Source organism: Suncus etruscus, chromosome 3, assembly GCF_024139225.1.
Source record: "Suncus etruscus isolate mSunEtr1 chromosome 3, mSunEtr1.pri.cur, whole genome shotgun sequence".
Classification (NCBI taxonomy): Eukaryota; Metazoa; Chordata; class Mammalia; order Eulipotyphla; family Soricidae; genus Suncus; species Suncus etruscus.
This window is the reverse complement of record NC_064850.1, coordinates 20,431,126-20,450,141: the sequence shown is the minus strand read 5'-3', so window position 1 is coordinate 20,450,141 and position 19,016 is coordinate 20,431,126. Positions and strand designations below refer to the sequence as shown.

The 19,016-nt window shown below is 47.5% G+C and overlaps 3 protein-coding genes across 3 annotated transcripts in view; 1 reads left to right on the top strand and 2 right to left on the bottom strand.

Moving 5' to 3' along the window:
- LOC126004088 (peroxiredoxin-1) overlaps positions 1-19,016 on the top strand; it is a 1,184,503-nt gene that overhangs the window by 402,873 nt on the left and 762,614 nt on the right. The window lies entirely within an intron of this gene.
- VASH1 (vasohibin 1) overlaps positions 1-19,016 on the bottom strand; it is a 967,981-nt gene that overhangs the window by 287,071 nt on the left and 661,894 nt on the right. The window lies entirely within an intron of this gene.
- The window catches only part of ESRRB (estrogen related receptor beta), a 106,895-nt gene that overhangs the window by 38,471 nt on the left and 49,408 nt on the right, over positions 1-19,016 (bottom strand). The window contains exon 2 of the mRNA XM_049770434.1: positions 10,114-10,523. Coding sequence (XP_049626391.1) covers positions 10,114-10,523 — 410 coding nt within the window. The remainder of the gene's footprint in view (positions 1-10,113; positions 10,524-19,016) is intronic.

The window sequence follows — 19,016 nt, the reverse complement described above, 5'->3', positions numbered from 1 at the left end:
ATTAGTGGGATTGTGATAAGAAAAAAATTAATTTCATGCATATTTGGTGGGAATGTCAACCTCTATGGAAACAATATAATTTCTTTTTTTTTCCAATATATATTTCTTTAAAAACAAACAAAACAGGGGCATGGGCTGGAATGATAGTGCAGTGGATAGGATGTTTGCCTGATATGCAGTCAACCCTGACACCCCCTATGGTCCCCTGAGCACTACCAAAAGTGATTCTTGAGTGTGGTCTTAATACTAAAAGCAAATAAATAACACACATACACACGCGCACACACGCGCGCACGCACACACACACACACACACAAACTTCACCAGAGAACCAAGAGCAATAACAGAGCAGGTAAGGTACTTGTGTCATCCATTCCCCCTCCTCCCCCAGTGCCATGTCATCCCATTTTTGTCCCACAAACTTCAATGATTCCTAACTGCAGATCAATAAGTAATCCTTGAACACCCATGGGCGTGGCAAAAACACAAAGAAGACAGGAGAAAACAGAAAGACCTCTTCACTAAAGAAGTAAACCAGCCTTTCATAAAATGCCAAATTAAAATAAGAGATATGCTCTTTAGGAAATGAACATGGAAGACAAAGACAGGAAGCCAGATTTTTGTCTGTGTAATCTCATACTAGTGGTACTTTATCAATCACTTTACATTGAAAGGAGCATACAGGTCTGCCCCTCCCTCGCTCCACCTCCAGGCTTAGACAAAGCTCTCTCTAGCCACTGAATCAATAGAAGAAACCAAGCTCAAATTTAGTCATTCTCAGGCATGACCTCATACTTATAAATTTTAGTGAAGAAACCATGATGGAAAATGAATACAGATGTGCAACAAAACTATTCAAAATAAAAAAAGGTCAGGGACAGATAAATATGAAAAATCTTGCCACATAACCTGTGTGATGATGGGAAAGGATATGGAGCATAGGTATATGCCTCACATGCACTTCACTAGGTGAGAGATCCCCTGCACCACATGGCCCCCCAAAGCACAGGTGACATGGTAGTCCCTGGCACTGCAGGGCCCAACCAACAATGATTTCTGGCAATGAACCACTGACCCAGCTAGTTGTTGGCAAATGATGACCAGGATGGCCTCTTGGTCCCCTGAGCACTGCTTACAGGGGCCCCCAAGACAAGTGCAGGTATCAGAGGGCATACCATAAAAGTCATTTGCCTTGCAGGAAGCCAACCTGGATCCAACCCCAGAACCCCATATGGTTCCTAACCCACAGGTGTAATCCCTGAGTGCAGAGCCAGGAGTAAGCCTGAGTACTGCCACGTATTACCCACATGTTTAATTAAAAAAAAAATATATATATATATATATTACTTTTATAACTTAAAATATACAATGATAACATATCAGCATACAAAATAAGATGTATGATTATTTTATCTAGATAGATCCCCAATAGTTTATATACACAAACTGCCCAAATTTCTTTGATTTGCCCTCATAGGGATGAGGCTGGAGCAATAGCATGGTGGTAGAGCGTTTGCATTGCACGTGACTAACCTGGGACGAAACACGGTTTGATCCCTGCATCCCATATGGTCCCCTGAGCCTGCCAGGAGCGACTTCTAAGCACAGAGCCAGGAGTAACCCCTGTGCACTGCAGGGTATGGCCCCCAAATTTTTTTTTAAAAGCAAGAAATCATGGAGCCAGAGTGGTAGCGCAAGTGGTAAGGCATCTGCCTTGCCCGCACTAGCCTAGGACAGACAGCGAGTGGTTCGATCCCCCAGCGTCCCATATGGTCCCCCAAGCCAGGAGTGGCTTTTGAGCACATAGCCAGGAGTAACCCCTGAACATCACTGGGTGTGGCCCAGAAGCCAAAAAAAAAAAAAAAAAAGGGCAGGGAATCACTTTGGGGTGGGAGGCAGTCTTTTATTTGGACACACAAATAACACTGAGAACCTCCTCTATACCAGGTGTTCTGCAAAGAAGCAGGGTTTGGGGCCTGCTTGGGGAAAATAACCTTGCACCTAAGGCATTCATGATCTCAAAATCAGACAAGTCAAAACAGTAATCCTCCAGGGTGCCACTGTGCTGGGCAGGCTGGGGGAGATGGACTTACAGGAGCCTCTAGAATCTGCCTATGTGAGAAATTGGGGAAGATTCCAGGAGGAAATTCCCCAAAACCCAAGTAGAATTTGGAAAGAAGAAGCAAAGAAGATGGTGGAACAGTTTGGAACAGAGAGCATGGCACGAGTTCAGGAAAAGGCAGACAGAATCTGGGCTGACTTATAAGAAGGAGTGGCAATGGGCCGGGTAGGTGGCGCTGGAGGTAAGGTGTCTGCCTTGCAAGCGCTAGCCAAGGAAGGACCGCGGTTCGATCCCCTGGCGTCCCATATGGTCCCCCCAAGCCAGGGGCGATTTCTGAGCACATAGCCAGGAGTAACCCCTGAGCGTCAAACGGGTGTGGCCCAGAAACCAAAAAAAAAAAAAAAAAAAAAAAAAAGAAGGAGTGGCAGAAGGAGGTGCTAGGCCCTGGTAGAACCAACCCAGAGACAACCTGGGGCATGTTCTGGAGCATCAATGTGACCCCAAGCAAGATGCCATAGCGACAGGTTCAGACAAGCATTGGGAAAAGTCTCTGTACACTAAAAAAGGGTGAGCAGGTATCTGGGAGATCAGCTTTGGCTGCCAATGCTCTCAGTGGTTAATGGAACTGGAATGGAAGTAAAGGAAATGGAAAAGAAAAGTTTCTGGGTTAAGAGAGATGGAACAGGGACAAGAATGTGCTGGCTAGAATATAGGTCTGGGATGGGGTGAGTGCTGAGAGGAAGGAGGAAGATCAAGGCTACATACCTGGGGTCAGAGCAATAGTATAGTGGCCAGCCTGGGTTTGATCCCTGATATTCACAAATTCTCCCGAACCTGCCATGAGTAATTTCTGAGTGCAAAGCTAGAAGTAACCCCTAAGTGCGATCAGGTGTGGCCCAAATCTTCTCCCACCCACACCCCCAGCAAAAAAAAAAAAAAAGACTACATTATTTCTGGCTTGAAACTTAGGAGGGTTGCAGGCATTGGATTCTGGGAAAAGGGCTTGATGGCAGAGAGCAAGCTTCCGTTTGATGGCATAAAGTGTTACCACAATAATTTACTTAAGGAAATTTAATTTGACAAATGTGAAGGGAGAGAAAGAGTTACACATTCAAGAGAGAATAACGGCTTCTCTAGAGGGATGTTTGGGATGCTTCTAGAACTAAGGAGAGAAGCAATGGAATTCAGGGATAAGATTGCATGTAAGAGCTATAGTATTCATCTCCAGAGAGACTGAAGCCAGTGCAAGAGATACTGGGCACCAAGTGGATCATAAACAATGGGTTTGGAGGCAGGAATGGGACGCAAGAGTAAAACAAGCACCTGCCTGATAGATTCTGGTTTGAGCTATAAACAGAAAGAACTGAGAGAAAGAGTATTAGTCTTTACAATTGGCCCAGGAAGAAGTATTGTAATGCTGATGGTGGAGAGAAGACAAAAGATAATAGAGTAGATACTAGGAAGGAGGGGCTCCACAAAACAGGAAGGATTTGGAGGGAGGGTGAGAAGGCGATTGTCTAGTACCTCATTTCCAGCAAAGAGAGGAAGCAAAGCTAATGCGATCCATGGAGGAAATATCTTACACAGAGCACTAGCAGACTGGTGGCAGCAAGCCAAGGCAGCTCCCACTAGGACTTCTAGTACTTCAATGAATAGGAGGCAGGGTCAAGATGTGGAAAACTACTTGGGATAAAGGTGTCCCATAGTCTGCCTCATTGCTTTGCTACCTGTGACAAAGTTCTTCATGACTGGGGAATCAAAATATCAAAGTCTAGAACCCATCACTCAGCCCCCAAAGCCTAAGACGGTCAGTCAGTCACAGAAGGGTTCCGTCTCCTGAGTGCAAGCTCAAGACTCAATCAATTCTAAAACCTTCAGCACCGACCAGTGCTCAAGTACACGTGGAGGCCCTGAGGCTGTGACCAGCTGGGGCTGGACTCATTCACTCCCAGCAGACCTACAAGGGAACTAGATGAGAATCAAATGCTGGTCCTCTGATGAAGTGATCAGGCCACCCCAGGGAGGAGTAGGGATTGTGCTGGCTGTCTAGCCCCAGGACTGATCTTCAAAGAGGGAGTTTTCTTAGATAAGCTCATCAATGCAATCAGATGGAACTTTACCGATAGCCTTTGCCAAGGAGCCCTTCTTTCTAAGTGTCTATCTGGTCTATCTTGAGCTCATTTATCTGAGGGCCACCACAGCCCCCCCCCTTTGCTGATAACTTCTATTATAGTATAAAATTAATAGTTGGATCAGTATCTGACAGGTGACAAGATGCAGGGGAATTGCATCTATGTGTTGTCTGCCTGACAGAGTTGTAAAGAGCTAAGGAAAAGCAAATACTTGGGGTTCTGTGGCAAGAAAATTTTGAGTTACACTTCAGTTACCAATGTACCCCCACAGAGCTGATACATGCTAACAGGGGAGGTCAAATTTCAATACTTCTGATTTAAAAAAAAAAAAACAGGCATGTATAGGAAAATTTCATGACTTCATCTCTCCTGACAGCTGCATAATATTCCATTGTGTTTATGTACCACAGTTTCTTTAGCCATTCATCTGTTGAAGGGTATCTTGGCTGTTTCCAGAGTCTTGCTATGGTAAATAGTGCTGCAATGAATATAGGTGTAAGGAAGGGATTTTTGTATTGTATTTTTGTATTCCTAGGGTATATTCCTAGGAGTGGTATAGCTGGATCGTATGGGAGCTCGATTTCCAGTTTTTGGAGGAATCTCCATATTGCTTTCCATAAAGGTTGAACTAGACGGCATTCCCACCAGCAGTGGATAAGAGTTCCTTTCTCTCTACATCCCCGCCAACACTGCTTGTTCTCATTCTTTGTGATGTGTGCCAATCTCTGGGGTGTGAGTTGGTACCTCATAGTAGTTTTGATTTGCATCTCCTTGATGATTAGTGATGTGGAGCATTATTTCATGTACATGGATGTACATGGAATCTATTATGCTGAGTGAAATAAGTCAGAGAGAGAGAGAGAAAGAAAGACGCAGAATGGTCTCACTCATCTATGGGTTTTAAGAAAAATAAAAGACATTCTTGTAATAACTTTCAGACACAAAAGAGAAAAGAGCTGGAAGTTACAGCTCACCTCATTAAGCTCACCACAAACAGGGGTGAGTTTAGTTAGAAAAATAACTACGTTTTGAACTATCCTAATAATGAGAATGTACGAGGGAAATAGAAAGCCTGTCTAGAGTACAAGCAGGGGTTGGGTGGGAAGGAGAGAGATTTGGGACATTGGTGATGGAAATGTTGCACTGGTGATGGGTGGTGTTCTTTACATGACTGAAACCCAAACACTATCATGTATGTAATAAAGTCGTTTAAATAAAAAAAATAAAAAAAAAACCAGGCAGACTGTGCTTACTCCCTTTCTTCTTCACCCTGACCCCCCCTTCCCCTTCTTGTCCACAGTGAGTGTCCCATAAAAAAGCCTGGCAGGGGCTGGAGCGATAGCACAGCAGGTAGGAGAATACCTTGTACAGGTCTGGCCTGGGTTCAATCCTTGGCATCCCATATGATCTCCCAAGCCTGCCAGTAGCACAGAACCAGGAGTAACCCGAGTGCCTCCAAGTGTGACCCAAAAACCAAAAAGGCATCTTGAGCCTGTTGCCACAGACACACAGACACAGATACACACAGACACACACAGAGGCAGGCACCAAGTAAACAAAGTTCCCTTTTTACAGAGGAACTGGACCCACACTCCTTCAGTCCTTAGCCCCACTCTGGCAGTCCAATGATAGGTTTTACTTTTCCTCTTTACACTTTTTCTTTCTTTTTTGGCCACACCCAGTGATGTTCAGGGATCAAGGGACCACACGTAGTGTTGAGGACTGAACAAGGATTAGCCCATGCAAGGCAAGAGCCACTATCTGATCCCTTACTAGCCCTGTTTTGCTTTTTTTTTTTTTTTTTTGGTTTTTGGGCCACACCTGGCGGTGCTCAGGGGCTACTCCTGGCTGTCTGCTCAGAAATAGCTCCTGGCAGGCACGAGGGACCATATGGGACATCGGGATTCGAACCAACCACCTTTGGTGCTGGATCGGATGCTTGCAAGGCAAACACCACTGTGCTATCTCTCCGGGCCCTTTTTTTGGTTTTTGGTTTTTGGGTCACACCTGTTGACCCTCAGGGGTTACTCCTGGCTATGCTCTCAGAAATCACTCCTGGCTTAGGGGGACCATATGAGACACACGCTGGGGAATCCAACCACGGTCTGTCCCAGGATAGCGCTTGCAAGGCAAGGCACCTTACCTCTAGCACCACTGCGCCACTGCTCTGGCCTGTTTTTTGTTGTTTTGTAAATTTACTACAAGTAGTACATTCAGAAACAACAAAATCAGTCTCTGTGAGGAAAAAAAAGTTCCTTAACCATGGGGCCGGAGCGGTGGCACAAGCAGTAAGGCATCTGTCTGCCTTGCCCGCACTAGCCTATGCCCCCCCTCCCCAAGCCAGGAGCGCATAACCAGGAGTAACCCCTGAGCATCACTGGGTGTGACCCAAAAAAACAAAACAAAACAAAAAAAAAAAGAAAAGAAAAAGAAAGAAAAGTTCCTTAACCAGAGCAAGCTGTCAGCAATAGAGCTGATTTCTTTCCTGCCCCAAATGGGTACTTTTCATGTTGCAAAAGCAAAACTCTTCTCATGATCAAAAAACAAGATGGCCCCTTTGCACTGTACCCAGGGCTGCTGTTTGTCCTGTGATTCGAGGAAGAGATTGGTATCCTATTCGTAGCAGCAAATAATTAAGGATCTATACAAGTTCTGAAGGTGGCAGCCTGCTTAAAGGCACCTGGATAGCACCAGGCCTCCACTGAGGGGATGGAGAGCAGAGATAGGATTTGGGAAGCCTACAACAATCTCCTCTTGGAGCAAATTTGATCCAGAACACTCTCACCCAGTAAGAACAGTATGAAGAAGAAAACAGCATGGTTCCTGAAAAAAGTGGCATTTCCAAAACTGACTTCTCAATGAGTCTAAATTAATGGCATCAAGGAGATGATCCTGCTTTGCTGATCCTCTTTCACCATGAGAAGCTTCCTTTCTGATGCTTTTAACTAAGTTGCTTGCTGAGGGGAAGCTCATCTGGCTGTGCTCAGGACTTACTCCTGCCTCTGTGCTCAGCAATCACTCCTACCCATGCTTGGGCGACCATATGTAGTAACAGGGATTGAGCTGAGATTGGCAGTGTGCAAAGCAAACACATACCTTAAACCCCCCCTCTATTATCTCTCCAGCCCTCGACCTTTTCCTTTTTCTTTCCCCTTCTCTGAAATAAACTCTTTTTGACCTGGCAAAAAAAAAAGGGGGGGGGGGGGCGGAGAGATAGCACAGCAGTGTTTGCCTTGCAAGCAGCCGATCCAGGACCTAAGGTGGTTGGTTCGGATCCCGGTGTCCCATATGGTCCCCCGTGCCTGCCAGGAGCTATTTCTGAGCAGACAGCCAGGAGTAGCCCCTGAGCACCGCCAGGTGTGGCCCAAAAACCAAAAACCAAAAAAAAAAAAAAAAAAAAAAAAGAAAAGAAAGAAAGAAACCACGTCCCAAAGAAAGAAGAAAAATACTATTTTAGTCCTCTCAAATGGCCCAAACATGATGCATTGCTCAACTATCCACAGATATGAATAAATAGACTAGGAAAGGTTTGCAAAGGGCTAAGAGAAAAAACAGAAGCACCCAGTAGTGTTTCTAAGATGGACTGTGAGGCTGGCAGCAACTGGGGTACATTTAGGGAGCTGGGGGCTGGCCCAGGCCCTATGCAGGAGGCACTCCATCAATATTTGCTGAGAGCAACTAGCACAGCCTCATTCTAGGAAAGTTACAGGGAGCTGGGGGCTGGGTTGCAGGAAACTTTTTTTTTTTTTTTTTTTTTTTGCAGGAAACTATTTAACTCTTTTGCAAGACTGGGTTTTTACCATTTTTATATAAGGGTTGTTTTGGGTTTATATATATATATATATAATTGCCATTCATAACTAAACTATTCTAGATCCTAGTAAGCCCACATAATAGCTAATCTATTTTACTTAAATAAATGCAATTCAAAAGCATGCTCTGTATGAGAAAACAAGTATGAGGCTGGAGAGATACCACAACAGGCTGAGTTCATACTTTTATAAGCATTAGGCCCAAGTATAATCCAAGTATAATTCAAGGTCCCTAAATTGAGATAGTAGTAGACCCCAAAACAAAGTGCCATCTCACCCCCAAAGTCTAATTTGAGGAGTGTTTGAGCCACATGTGGTGGTGCTCAGGGATCATTCATTTTGTTAGGGAGGACTATACCTGGTAGTGCTCAAAGCATGGCACACAGGGATCATTTCTGGCCATGCAGATTGGCTCTACGCTCAGAAATCGCTCCTGACAGACCTGGGGGACCATATGGGATGCCGGGATTCGAACCACCGTCCTTCTGTATGCAAAGCAAATGCCTTACTTCCATGCTATCTCTCTGCCCCCCCATAAGTCTTAAGTGATGTTGTAAACCTAAAAATATTCAAACAGGATAAATGTTTATTGAGCCATTAGTAATAATATGGAGCCTGAGCAATAGCCTAGAGGTAGGGCGTTTGCCCCATACTTGGCCAATCTTGGAAGGACTCTGGTTCGATTCCCAGCATCTCATAAGGTCCCCTGAGCATTTTTGAGCATCACCGGGTGTGACCCAAACCCAAATAAAAATCCATAGTAATGATAATAAGAATAATGTAATATATTACAGAAGTCAAGACAGACCTCATCCCACGCCATCTCAAGTAATTAAAAATAGGCTTGGAATCTGGTCCAATCTAAATGCCCTCCAAAGGTTGAACAAATAATCATCTGAAGATATGGACGTGAATAAATATTGGTTGAATGAGTAAGCTAAAAATTATCCCAGGTAAGCTCAGCTATAGGAAAGGAATGGGGGAGGCTAGGAGGAAGAGAGCCCTTGGGGCACAGGCAAGATAAAGCAGGTGAACCCGGGGTTTCTTGTAGGGTGGGGGTGGTAGTTCCAGGGCAATAGTATGCCAATGGCTCCTGGGGCCAGTTTTATCATCTAACCTTCCCAGCACCTCGAACAAAGCCATACTAGCCAACATCTTGACCAACAGGGAGAAAGAAACTGGCAAGAAAGATGGAAGAGGGCTTAGGATTCAATGTCATACCTAAGGCCAACCCCAGGTCTAGGCCAGCACTACATTTTATGATCCCCAAAGCCAAGAGTAGCCCCTGAGTATAGCTAAGTGTGGCCACACCACCAAAAAAAAAAATTAAATTAAATAAGGAAAGAAACGGCTCGTGAATAGCACAACAGTAGGGCCTTTGCCTAGCATGCAGCTGACCCAGGACAGACCTGGATTCGATCCTGGCATCCCATATGTTCCCAAGCCAGGAGCGATTTCTGAGCACATATCTAGGAGTAACCCGAGTGTCACTGGGTGTGCCCCCCCCCCCGAAAAAAAAGGAAAAAAAAAAAAAGAAAGGAAAAATAAGAAAACGTAGGCAGTAGGGGCTCAGCAGATAACCTGACTTTGGGCCGTGAACTTGGCCATCCACATAACCTGAACTCCCAAAGCCATAGACTGGAAAGCTCTACAGACAGCACCATCTGGAGACCCACTCCACACCCATAGAAAGGGTTGTCCTTGGTCTTCGAAAAGTGCTTAGCTGATGATGACCCTGACCATAGGGGACTCTCCAGATTGGGTCAGTAAGGGGGCAAAGAGAACTCTGTCCAAGAATCATTTCAGGGGTGCAACTGAAAACTAGGAAGGCAACGTAAGGTCCAGATCTGCAGGGCAAATGGAATCATCTAATAAAAACTTTCCTTGAAGATCGGGTTTGGGGATGATGAGCTTCACTTAGCAAGTGTTCCCCTTTGCTAGGGAAAGACACCCAGATGAGAAAGCAAATGGGGGTCACTCAGCAGGTGCTATCATTTCCTTGAGACACCTGGTGACCCAGAAAAGGGTGCTCTCCAAAACCTCTACTCCAATCAGTAGTAGGAGGGGTTGGGGTCCCCAAACCTGCCCTGGATGGCCCTGCACCCACCTTGGATGGTCCGTTTGAAGAAAGCCTTGCAGGCCTCGCAGGAGGCCACGCCGTAGTGATAGCCAGAAGCAATGTCCCCGCACACCAGACAGAGCCGTTTGGGGATGGCGTTGAGCATGTACTCGCACTTGATGGCCGAATCCTCCATGATGCTGCTGGCACAGTCCTCGTAGCCCTTGCGACACGGGGTGGCCCCCAGCCCAGCGCCCGTGAACATGGGCGGCGAGTCCAGCCCGTTAGCGTGGGTGCCCAGGGCCAAGCCGAAGCCGCCGCTGGTGTCGGAGGATCCGCTGGGACTGTGGTGGCTGAGAGCGTCGATGCCCGAGGACGGGCTGGAAGGTTCGGTCTTGATGAAAGAACCACAGCTGGACCCCAGGTGCCGGTCATCCGCGGACATCCTGCTGAGCAGCCTGTGGACACAGAGAAGGGAGTCAACACGTGCTGTGCGGGGTGGCTGCTTTGGGCTCCTGGCACCTGGAGGGGGTGGGACCTGGGGAGGGGCTGGGATGGGCACCTGGGATATGGGGAGGAGCTGGGAGGCTTGAAGTGGCGATAAAAGGGATAAAAGGCCCGCCCAGAAGGTCAATTGGTTGGAAACTCAGCCTTACAGCAGGCTTTGGCCTCTCCTCCCAACCCTTAAAGAAAAGCAGGTGTGATTCTTGCATTTCTGATGAGCCACCACTCCCCTCCTTTGCATATCACTGGCCTGGGGGGGCAGATTGGTTACAGGGTAATAAAAGAGGCCAAATTAGTAGCAAATAACCAAAGAGGCTAGTTACAACCCCAAGGTTTTGGGGTGCTCCCCCTGGACCAGATCTCCCCCAGTGCTAGCCTGTGCTGATCACTGGGTTTCCATGCTGTTCTGGAGGGCGTCAAGTGAGCCCCAGTTTAATGCTTCTCCCTCAGACAAAGCTACCATCACAGAAGCTGGGCCAGACACCTGGAGGTAGGGGGTCAAAGGCACCAGGCTCAAGGGAACCCCAAGGCTCTGGTCCTGTCCAGTTGACTTCTCAGTTCTGCAATAGCACTGAGGGACTTTTGCCAGCCTACTGGGAGAGTGGTCTTCCAACACCAGCTCTAAGCATTTTCCATTCCCCAAGTTGCTGGGGTTTTGGGGTGAGGGAAGGGGTTATGCAATCCGGGGCCACAAGCAAGTGTTCAACCTCTGTGCTCCATCCTGCCCAGTTCCTCGACCTGTCAGCCTCTGGTTGCATCCTAGTTTCTTTCCACTAACCAGAAACTCCTTCCCCAGCAGCAGAGAAGCAGAGATGTGACCCAATCACATCCTGGCTCCCTTGTAGGGGGCGAAGTCTTCAGGGTTTGATGGGGGCCTGAATAACCCCAGCTGAGAGACCAAGGAAAAAGTGCACTCTGGGAATATGCTGTAGAATATGTAGAATATGCTGGGTGGAAATGGAGGTAGCCCAGATTCTAGAATGGAAAAGTAGGAATGGGTCCACAGGCACAGAGCCCAGGAAGAGCCCAGGACCAGATGAAAGGAAAACAGAAAAGATACAAAAAAAAAAAAAAAATGGTGGGTGAAATGGCCCCAGCCTGGAGGGACAGTGGTAGAACTGGGGACTGCCGCTAGGGGCCCATCCCCAAGAAGTAGTTCCAGTTGCCTTACGACCCCCTCAAAGCCTTCCCCACCATGCAAACCGTGTCTGCACCCACACACCAAGTGCCCTGTGACCCCATGTCCACTAATAGTGCCTTGCCTAAAGCTTCAGAGTCAGTATTTCTCTCTTCCGGCTGCACTGGACCAGCTATTCTTGCACAGGTCCCAGAGCAGAAGCTTGTCACCTTTGGTTCTAATCCAAAGCTGGGAGATGCTTCTAATGAAGAAGAGCGTCTATTGGAACATTTTGGAGATAAAGATGACAGTACAGAAAATTCCAGCATCTCCAAACCCTCTCCCACAAGTCCCAAATGTCCTTGGGGGTTCTATATCTCTGGCTCAGGTACCTCCCAGACCCTTCCTGACACCCTACAGTAAAGGCCAGCAGCTAGCAGGGATTATCCGAAAGGAAACGTGTCCCAGCAAAAAAAAAAAAGCATGCACCATTGGATCAACCAATGTTCCCACAGCTGTGAAGTCTAGCCTGCTTGCTGCTTTGGGTTCAGCAGGTCACTGGAGCAGCCCAGGAACATCCTGAGTAATCAATCCTATAGAATCCAGTTCTTCACCCCTGTTCAGGTTGGTCAGAGCCCTGGGATTTTAGGAGAAAACTTGGGTCCAATCTATTCACACCTCTGCTGCAGAATGTACCTGGGCTGGACATCACCTGCTTCCCTGCATCTCCTGAAAATTCCAGAATCCTGTGTCCTAAGGGCAGTAGATGGAACTTCAGCCACTCCCTCTGAACTGCCAGCCTGGAAGGACATCTGAGATTTGAATCCTAACCTAGTTTTGGAAGACTAATGACTTCATGCTAAAAAAGCAAACTTGCCCTCATTTCAGTGCTGGTAAAGGAAGACCACAGGTTTGGTGTTTAAGTCCAGTTGGGTGTGAGTGGAGGGAGAGAGTTCATTTACTTTTGGAAGTGGAGGGCTACTCTCCAAGTGCTGGGATCGCATCAGGACTTTTGCATGCATAACCTGAACTCCAGCTCTTTAAGCCATCTCCCCAGCCTTGAAGCCTTAGCTCATTCGCCTTCCCTGAGACCTTTTCTAGGGAGACTCAAACCAAATTCTGAGCATTGCCTTGTGCCCAGGACTGACCAAATCATGGAACAGGATGGGCATAGCCTGTGATCTCATTTCCTGATTTCCCAGGAAAAACAGAGCCATTTACATAATAAGAAAGAGATCCTTTGGGGCCAGAGCAGTGGCACAGTGGTAGAGCGTTTGCCTTGCACAGAGCTGACCTAGGACAGATCTCGGTTCGATCTCCCGGGTCCCATATGGGCCCCCAAGCCATGAAAGATTTCTGAGCACATAACTACGAGTAACCCCTGAGCATCACCGAGTGTGACCCCAAAAATAACAAAAAAAAAGGGGCCGGTGAGGTGGTGCTAGAGATAAGATGTCTGCCTTGCAAGCGCTAGCCAAGGAAGGACCTTGGTTCGATCCCCCCGGTGTCCCATATGGTCCCCCCAAGCCAAGGGCAATTTCTGAGCGCTTAGCAGGAGTAACCCCTGAGCATCAAATGGGTGTGGCCCAAAAGACCAAAAAAAAAAAAAGTTAAAAAAATAAAGAAAAGAAAGAGACCCATGGGGTTGGAGAAATAGCACAGTGGGTAGGGTGTTTACACATGGCTAACCCAGTATTGACCTGGGTCTGACCCAGGTTCCATCCTGGCATCCCATATTGTCTCCGAGCCTGCCAGAATTCTGAGTTCTGCCAGGTATGGCCCCAAAACTAAGCTAAAATAAAATAAAAAGCACAGTAGGGAGAGCATTTGCTTTGCATATGGCTCATCCAGATCTGATCCCTGCTCTCCTGAGCCCTGTCAAGAGTAATTCCTTCCAAAATCTTTAAATACAGGAGCCTGACACCAACAACAGCTAAAATTCGGAAAAAGCTTCATCGGGACCATGGAGAATGACTCAGGGGTTGGACAGACTGGTATGCCTGGAGCCCAGAGTCCGTCTTATGCCAATATACTTCTGGGGTGAGGCCTTCTTGTAATCAAAGTATTTTTTTCCCCATATTCCCCACATTTTTCTGGGCCTATGCAAACAGCAGTGATTGTTACTTTCACACCTTTACTACTGTATTTTTTTTAACACATATCCTTTAAGAAAGAAAAAAAACAGCTTAACAGGGGGCCGGGCGGTGGCGCTAAAGGTAAGGTGCCTGCCTTGCCTGCGCTAACCTTGGACGGACCGCGGTTCGATCCCCCGGTGTCCCATATGGTCCCCCAAGCCAGGAGCAACTTCTGAGCACATAGCCAGGAGTAACCCCTGAGCATTCCCGGGTGTGGCCCAAAAACCAAAAAAAAAAAAAAAAACAGCTTAACGAACTTAAAAAAGTAATAACTGTAATAGAGCGCCTGTCTCAAATACAGGCAGGGGATTGGAAGGAGGGGTGGAATTCGGGGTGGGAATGTTGCACTGGTGAAGGGGGGTGTTCTGTTTGTGACTAAAACCCAACTATAATCATGTTTGTAATCATGATGCTTAAATAAAAATTTTATTAAAAAAGGGGGGGGCGGAGAGATAACAAGGAGGTAGGGCGTTTGCCTTACATCCAGAAGGATGGTGGTTTGAGTCCCGGCATCCCATATGGTCCCCCATGCCTGCCAGGGGCGATTTCTGAGCCAGGAGTAACCCCTGAGCCCTGCCAGGTGTGACCCAAAAACCAAAAATAAAAAATAAAAAAAGTGTGATTCCTGAGCACAGAGCCAGTAGTAAGCCCTGAGCATTGCCAGGTGTGCCCCCCCCCAATCAAAATTTTAAAATGTCAGGTAGTGGGGGCCAGAGAGATAGCATGGACGTAAAGCATTTGCCTTGCATGCAGAAATTCTGTGGTTCAAATTCCAGCATCCCATATGGTCCCCCGAGCTTGCCAGGAACGATTTCTGAGCGTAGAGCCAGGAGTAACCCCTGAGTGCTGCTGGGTGTGACCCAAAAACAAACAAACAAACAAACAAAAAACCTTTAACTTGCAAAAAAAAGTCAGGTAGTGTGCATGTAAGTGGAATCTCCCCTGCCAACCCCCACAACTGATTCATTCACACACATTTCTATTTGCAGACAGAAAAGAGATCCAGACTCAGGAGCGCCATGTTCCACAGGGACATTGCCTTCCAAGCTCTTCCACCAGTTCACTCATGCTTGAGAGCAGTCCTGCCAGGCCACCTGAGTGACATCCACTCTCCAAGCCCCCTATTGAACCTGGCTCTCTGGCTGCAGTGGGGATTCCTTCCCCAGGGGTCAGTCAAGATTCCTTCCCCCTAGGGCTCGGAGAGATAGCACAGCAGTGTTTGCCTTGCAATCAGCCGATCTAGGACCTAAGGTGGTTGGTTCAAATCCCGTGTCCCATATGGTCCTCCGTGCCTGCCAGGAGCTATTTCTGAGTAAACGACCAGGAGTAACCCCTGACCACCGCTGGGTGTGGCCCAAAACCCAAAAAAAAAAAAAAAAAAAAAAAAAAGATTCCTTCTCCCTAGAGCCTAAGAGATGGCATGGAGGTAAGGTGTTTGCCTTGTGTGCAGAAAGACAGTGATTCAAATCCCAGCATCCCATATGGTCCCCCGAGCCTGCCTGGAGTGATTTCCGAGCATCTAGCCAGGAGTAACCCGAGTGATTTCCGAGCATCTAGCCAGGAGTAACCCCTGAGTGCTGCCGGGTGTGACCCAAAAAACAAAACAAACAAAACAAAGAGTGACATGGAAATGGCTGTAGCGAGACCACAAGGAGAGACACAAGGAACGGCGTGTCAGTCTCTCTCCAAGTCAGATTGCAATGTACAGAGAGGTACAAGGCTTAGCTTAGGTTGGCTTTTTGACACCCAATCCTGCACCATCTACTTGAACTTCAGGAATGTTTGGGAGATAATTGCCCAGAATTATCTGCTTCCTTGATTGGGGGCTGGGGGCAATGTTGAGAATGGAAAGAATTTAGGGTATTGAAAAATCACAGATGAGGTGGTAGAGATAGTATGGGGCGTGGCTGAGATAGTTCTGGGGTGAGGCATGTGACTTGCTTGCAGATGACTTTAGTGCAATCCCAGCGACACCATGGTCCCTTGAACCCCACTAGGGGTCATCTCTGAGCACAAGACCAGGATTAAGCCCTGAGCATTGCCAAGAGTGGGGGAAAATAAATAAATAAATAAATAAATAAATAAATAAATAAATAAATAAATACAGCAACAAAGGGGCTGCGGAGGGTGAAGGAGATAACCAGAGGCTGGAGTACAGCTTCACCTGCTCGGTCCAGGATCAAACTTGATGCACTGCAGGGTCCTCTGAGCAGGAAGAGTCCTATGCATGAGAAGCCATTAACCCAACACAGACTGGGCCCAAAAGCAATTAAATAAAAATAAATATATATAGGGCCAGAGAAATAGCGTGGCAGGTAAGGTCACTTGCCTTGTAAGCCAGTTACCTACCCAGTTATAAGACCACAAACAGGACCGGAGAGATGGTATGGAGGTAAGGCGTTTGCCTTGCATCCAGAAGGACAGTGGTTCGAATCCCGGCATCCCATATGGTTCCCCCGTGTCTGCTAGTGGCGATTTCTGAGTGCACAGCCAGGAGTAGCCCCTGAGCGCTGCTGGGTGTGACCCAAAAACCAAAAAAATAAAAAAAAGACCACAAACAACTTCTCCACACCATCACCCAGAGCAGAATCAGCCAAAGTAAAAACCACTGACCTCCATTTCCAAGGAAGATATGCCCAGGGGCAAAGAATGGTCTGTGCAAGGCTAGACCGGAGGGCTGACTGGGGCCTGAGGAAGGAGTGTTCCAACAGGTGGGAGCTGAACCTGAGCAGAATTGGGGAGCAAGCTGGCAGGAGAGTGACTGAGACAGGAGAGGTCTGGGGTTGAGCTCTGCGGCTAACATCACCAAAAATAAGGTCCCAAGATGGGCTTCGGGGTGTCTAGCTTCTGGTTGGGAGGACTCTGGCACTCAGGGATAGTAGGAACCATGACAACTGCATCCACCTAGCTGGCAGGGATCTAGTTAGTTCCTCCCAGGTCAATGACTATGGACTCTTCAGGGGTGGGCACAGAGGACCCTTGATGCAGCTTTTGTTTCATTCTGTTTGGTTTGGGGGCCAATTCTGATGGCGGTGCTCAAGGGTTACTCCTGGCTCTGTGCTCAGAAATTACTCCTTTCAGGCTCCATAAGGAAAGCCAGGAGATCAAACCTGGATCAGCCACATACAAGGCTAATCCCTACCTGCTGTGATGTCACTCTGGCCATGATACAACTTTTGAAAGTACAGAACCAGAGAGTGGCTAGAGTCAGGGAGGCAGCCCTGCTTCTTTCAACCACCAAATTGGAGACTAGTCAGAGCTCAGCCAAAGCCCCCAGGTCATTCCTGAACCCCAAGGTAGCAGGAACTCCAGCTCTCCAGGAACACCTGCACTTACTGAAGGGAATGGGGTTCTCTGCCTCTGTGGGACAACCTGTGAAGGAGTGCTGAAGACCCCTTCCAGCAGGACAGGACCAAGAACAAGTCCTGAAAGATTCCTCATCTGCTCAGCTATTCTGCCACCTTCCCTGTAGCTCAGAAGGATGACTGAGGACTCCAGCAGGTGATACATTTCCGGGGCTCACCAGGTGACCTGCAGGCCCAGCAGCCTCCCTGACCTGGCAACACTTCAGTGCTCTGGTCTAGGGTGCTGTGGAGTTGCCAAGACCTGTGAGGGATACAACTTGGAGCCTTAGATTTATTTTTATGTTTGTTTTTTGTTTTGGGGACCACACCTGAAAGTGCTCAGGGGTTACTCCTGGCTCTGTGCTCAGTAATCATTCCCGGTGGTGTTCAGATGCCGGAGATTGAATCTGGGTGACCAAAGTGCCCTCCTCCTCCTCTCTATTTTATCTCTCCAGCCCAGTACTTAGGACCTCTAGTATGCTCCAAACTGCAGAATTATCTCCCTGATGCTAACATACTTTGAGGGAGAAGCATGCCTGGAAGTGCTCAGGGAACCATGCAGTGCTGGAAATTGAACTATCTCTCTTGCATAAACAGCACTTGCTCAGCCCATTGAGCTCTCTTCATCCCACCCTGCAAATACTTCCAAGCAAGAGCCCCAGAGATATGCTGGTGGGTCCAAAAGTCCTTGGAAGGAAGGGGAAGACCTGGCCCTACTGACCTGCAACCAGGCTGCTTCCTTTTGTATTAAGTCCACACAATCAATCAGTCTCTCTTGCTGCATATTTGCTCCCCACATCACTGGTGCCAGCAGATACCCAGGCCAAGCGTCCAATTCTAGCACTTTGTGGTGCATGTCTAGGAGTCAGTGGGGCTTCCTCTCTAGTCTGTGCCTATCACCAGGGTTCAGGACTGTGGACAGAACACGCCCCATCTTGCAAATCTCCCAGCTTCTGGGAGCTAGAACGATAGATAGCACAGTAGGTAGGGTGTTTGCCTTGCACATCACCAACTCAGATTCAATCCCCAGAATCCCATGTGGTCCACCTTCCCTGCCAGGAGCGATTTCTGAGTGCAGAACCAGGAGTAAACCCTGAGGGCCGCCGGGTGTAGCCCCAAAACAAACAAACAAAAAATCTTCCAGCTTCCTTACTGATTGAGTGCTTAGACCTGGCTAACTCACATATCAGACTTTGGCCACTTCTATGAATTCATCCACCAGGAAAGCCCCTGCAGAAAATTCTGCTTGTGAAGCCAGTAGGGTGCTTGCCTTGCACACACAAGGCTGACCTAGGTTTGATCCTTTGCATCCCTGAGCCCAGCCAGAAGTGATACCCGAGTATAGGAGTGATACAAGGAGTAACCCCGGAGCTCTGCCAGGAATGGTCTCCCCATCAAAAAGAGGGAAAAAAAACAAAACCAAAAACCCACAACAAAAAAGAAAATTCTGGTTGTGACTAATCCATCCCCAAGCTGGGAACCAACCGGTAAAGTTCTCAGAACTAGAATTAAAGCAAAATCTCAAGAAGCTTGTCATTTACAGGAGGGAAAAGAGCAGGTTTAGAATGAAAAGGATAAAAAAAAAAGCCTGAACGGGACTCCACATGTCAGAAAAATAATGGCTTCTCAACAAGAGGAAAACTCATACATACATTTTTTTAAATTGTTATTTGGGCCACATCCAGGGGGCATTTCCTGGTGAAGCTCTGGGTAGTCAAGATCATACCTGGGGGGTGGGGGGGGCAGAGAGATAGCATGGAGGTAAGATGTTTGCCTTGCATGCAGAAGGATGGTGGCTCGAATCCCAGCATCCCATATGGTTCCCTGTGCCTGTCAGGGGTGATTTCTAAG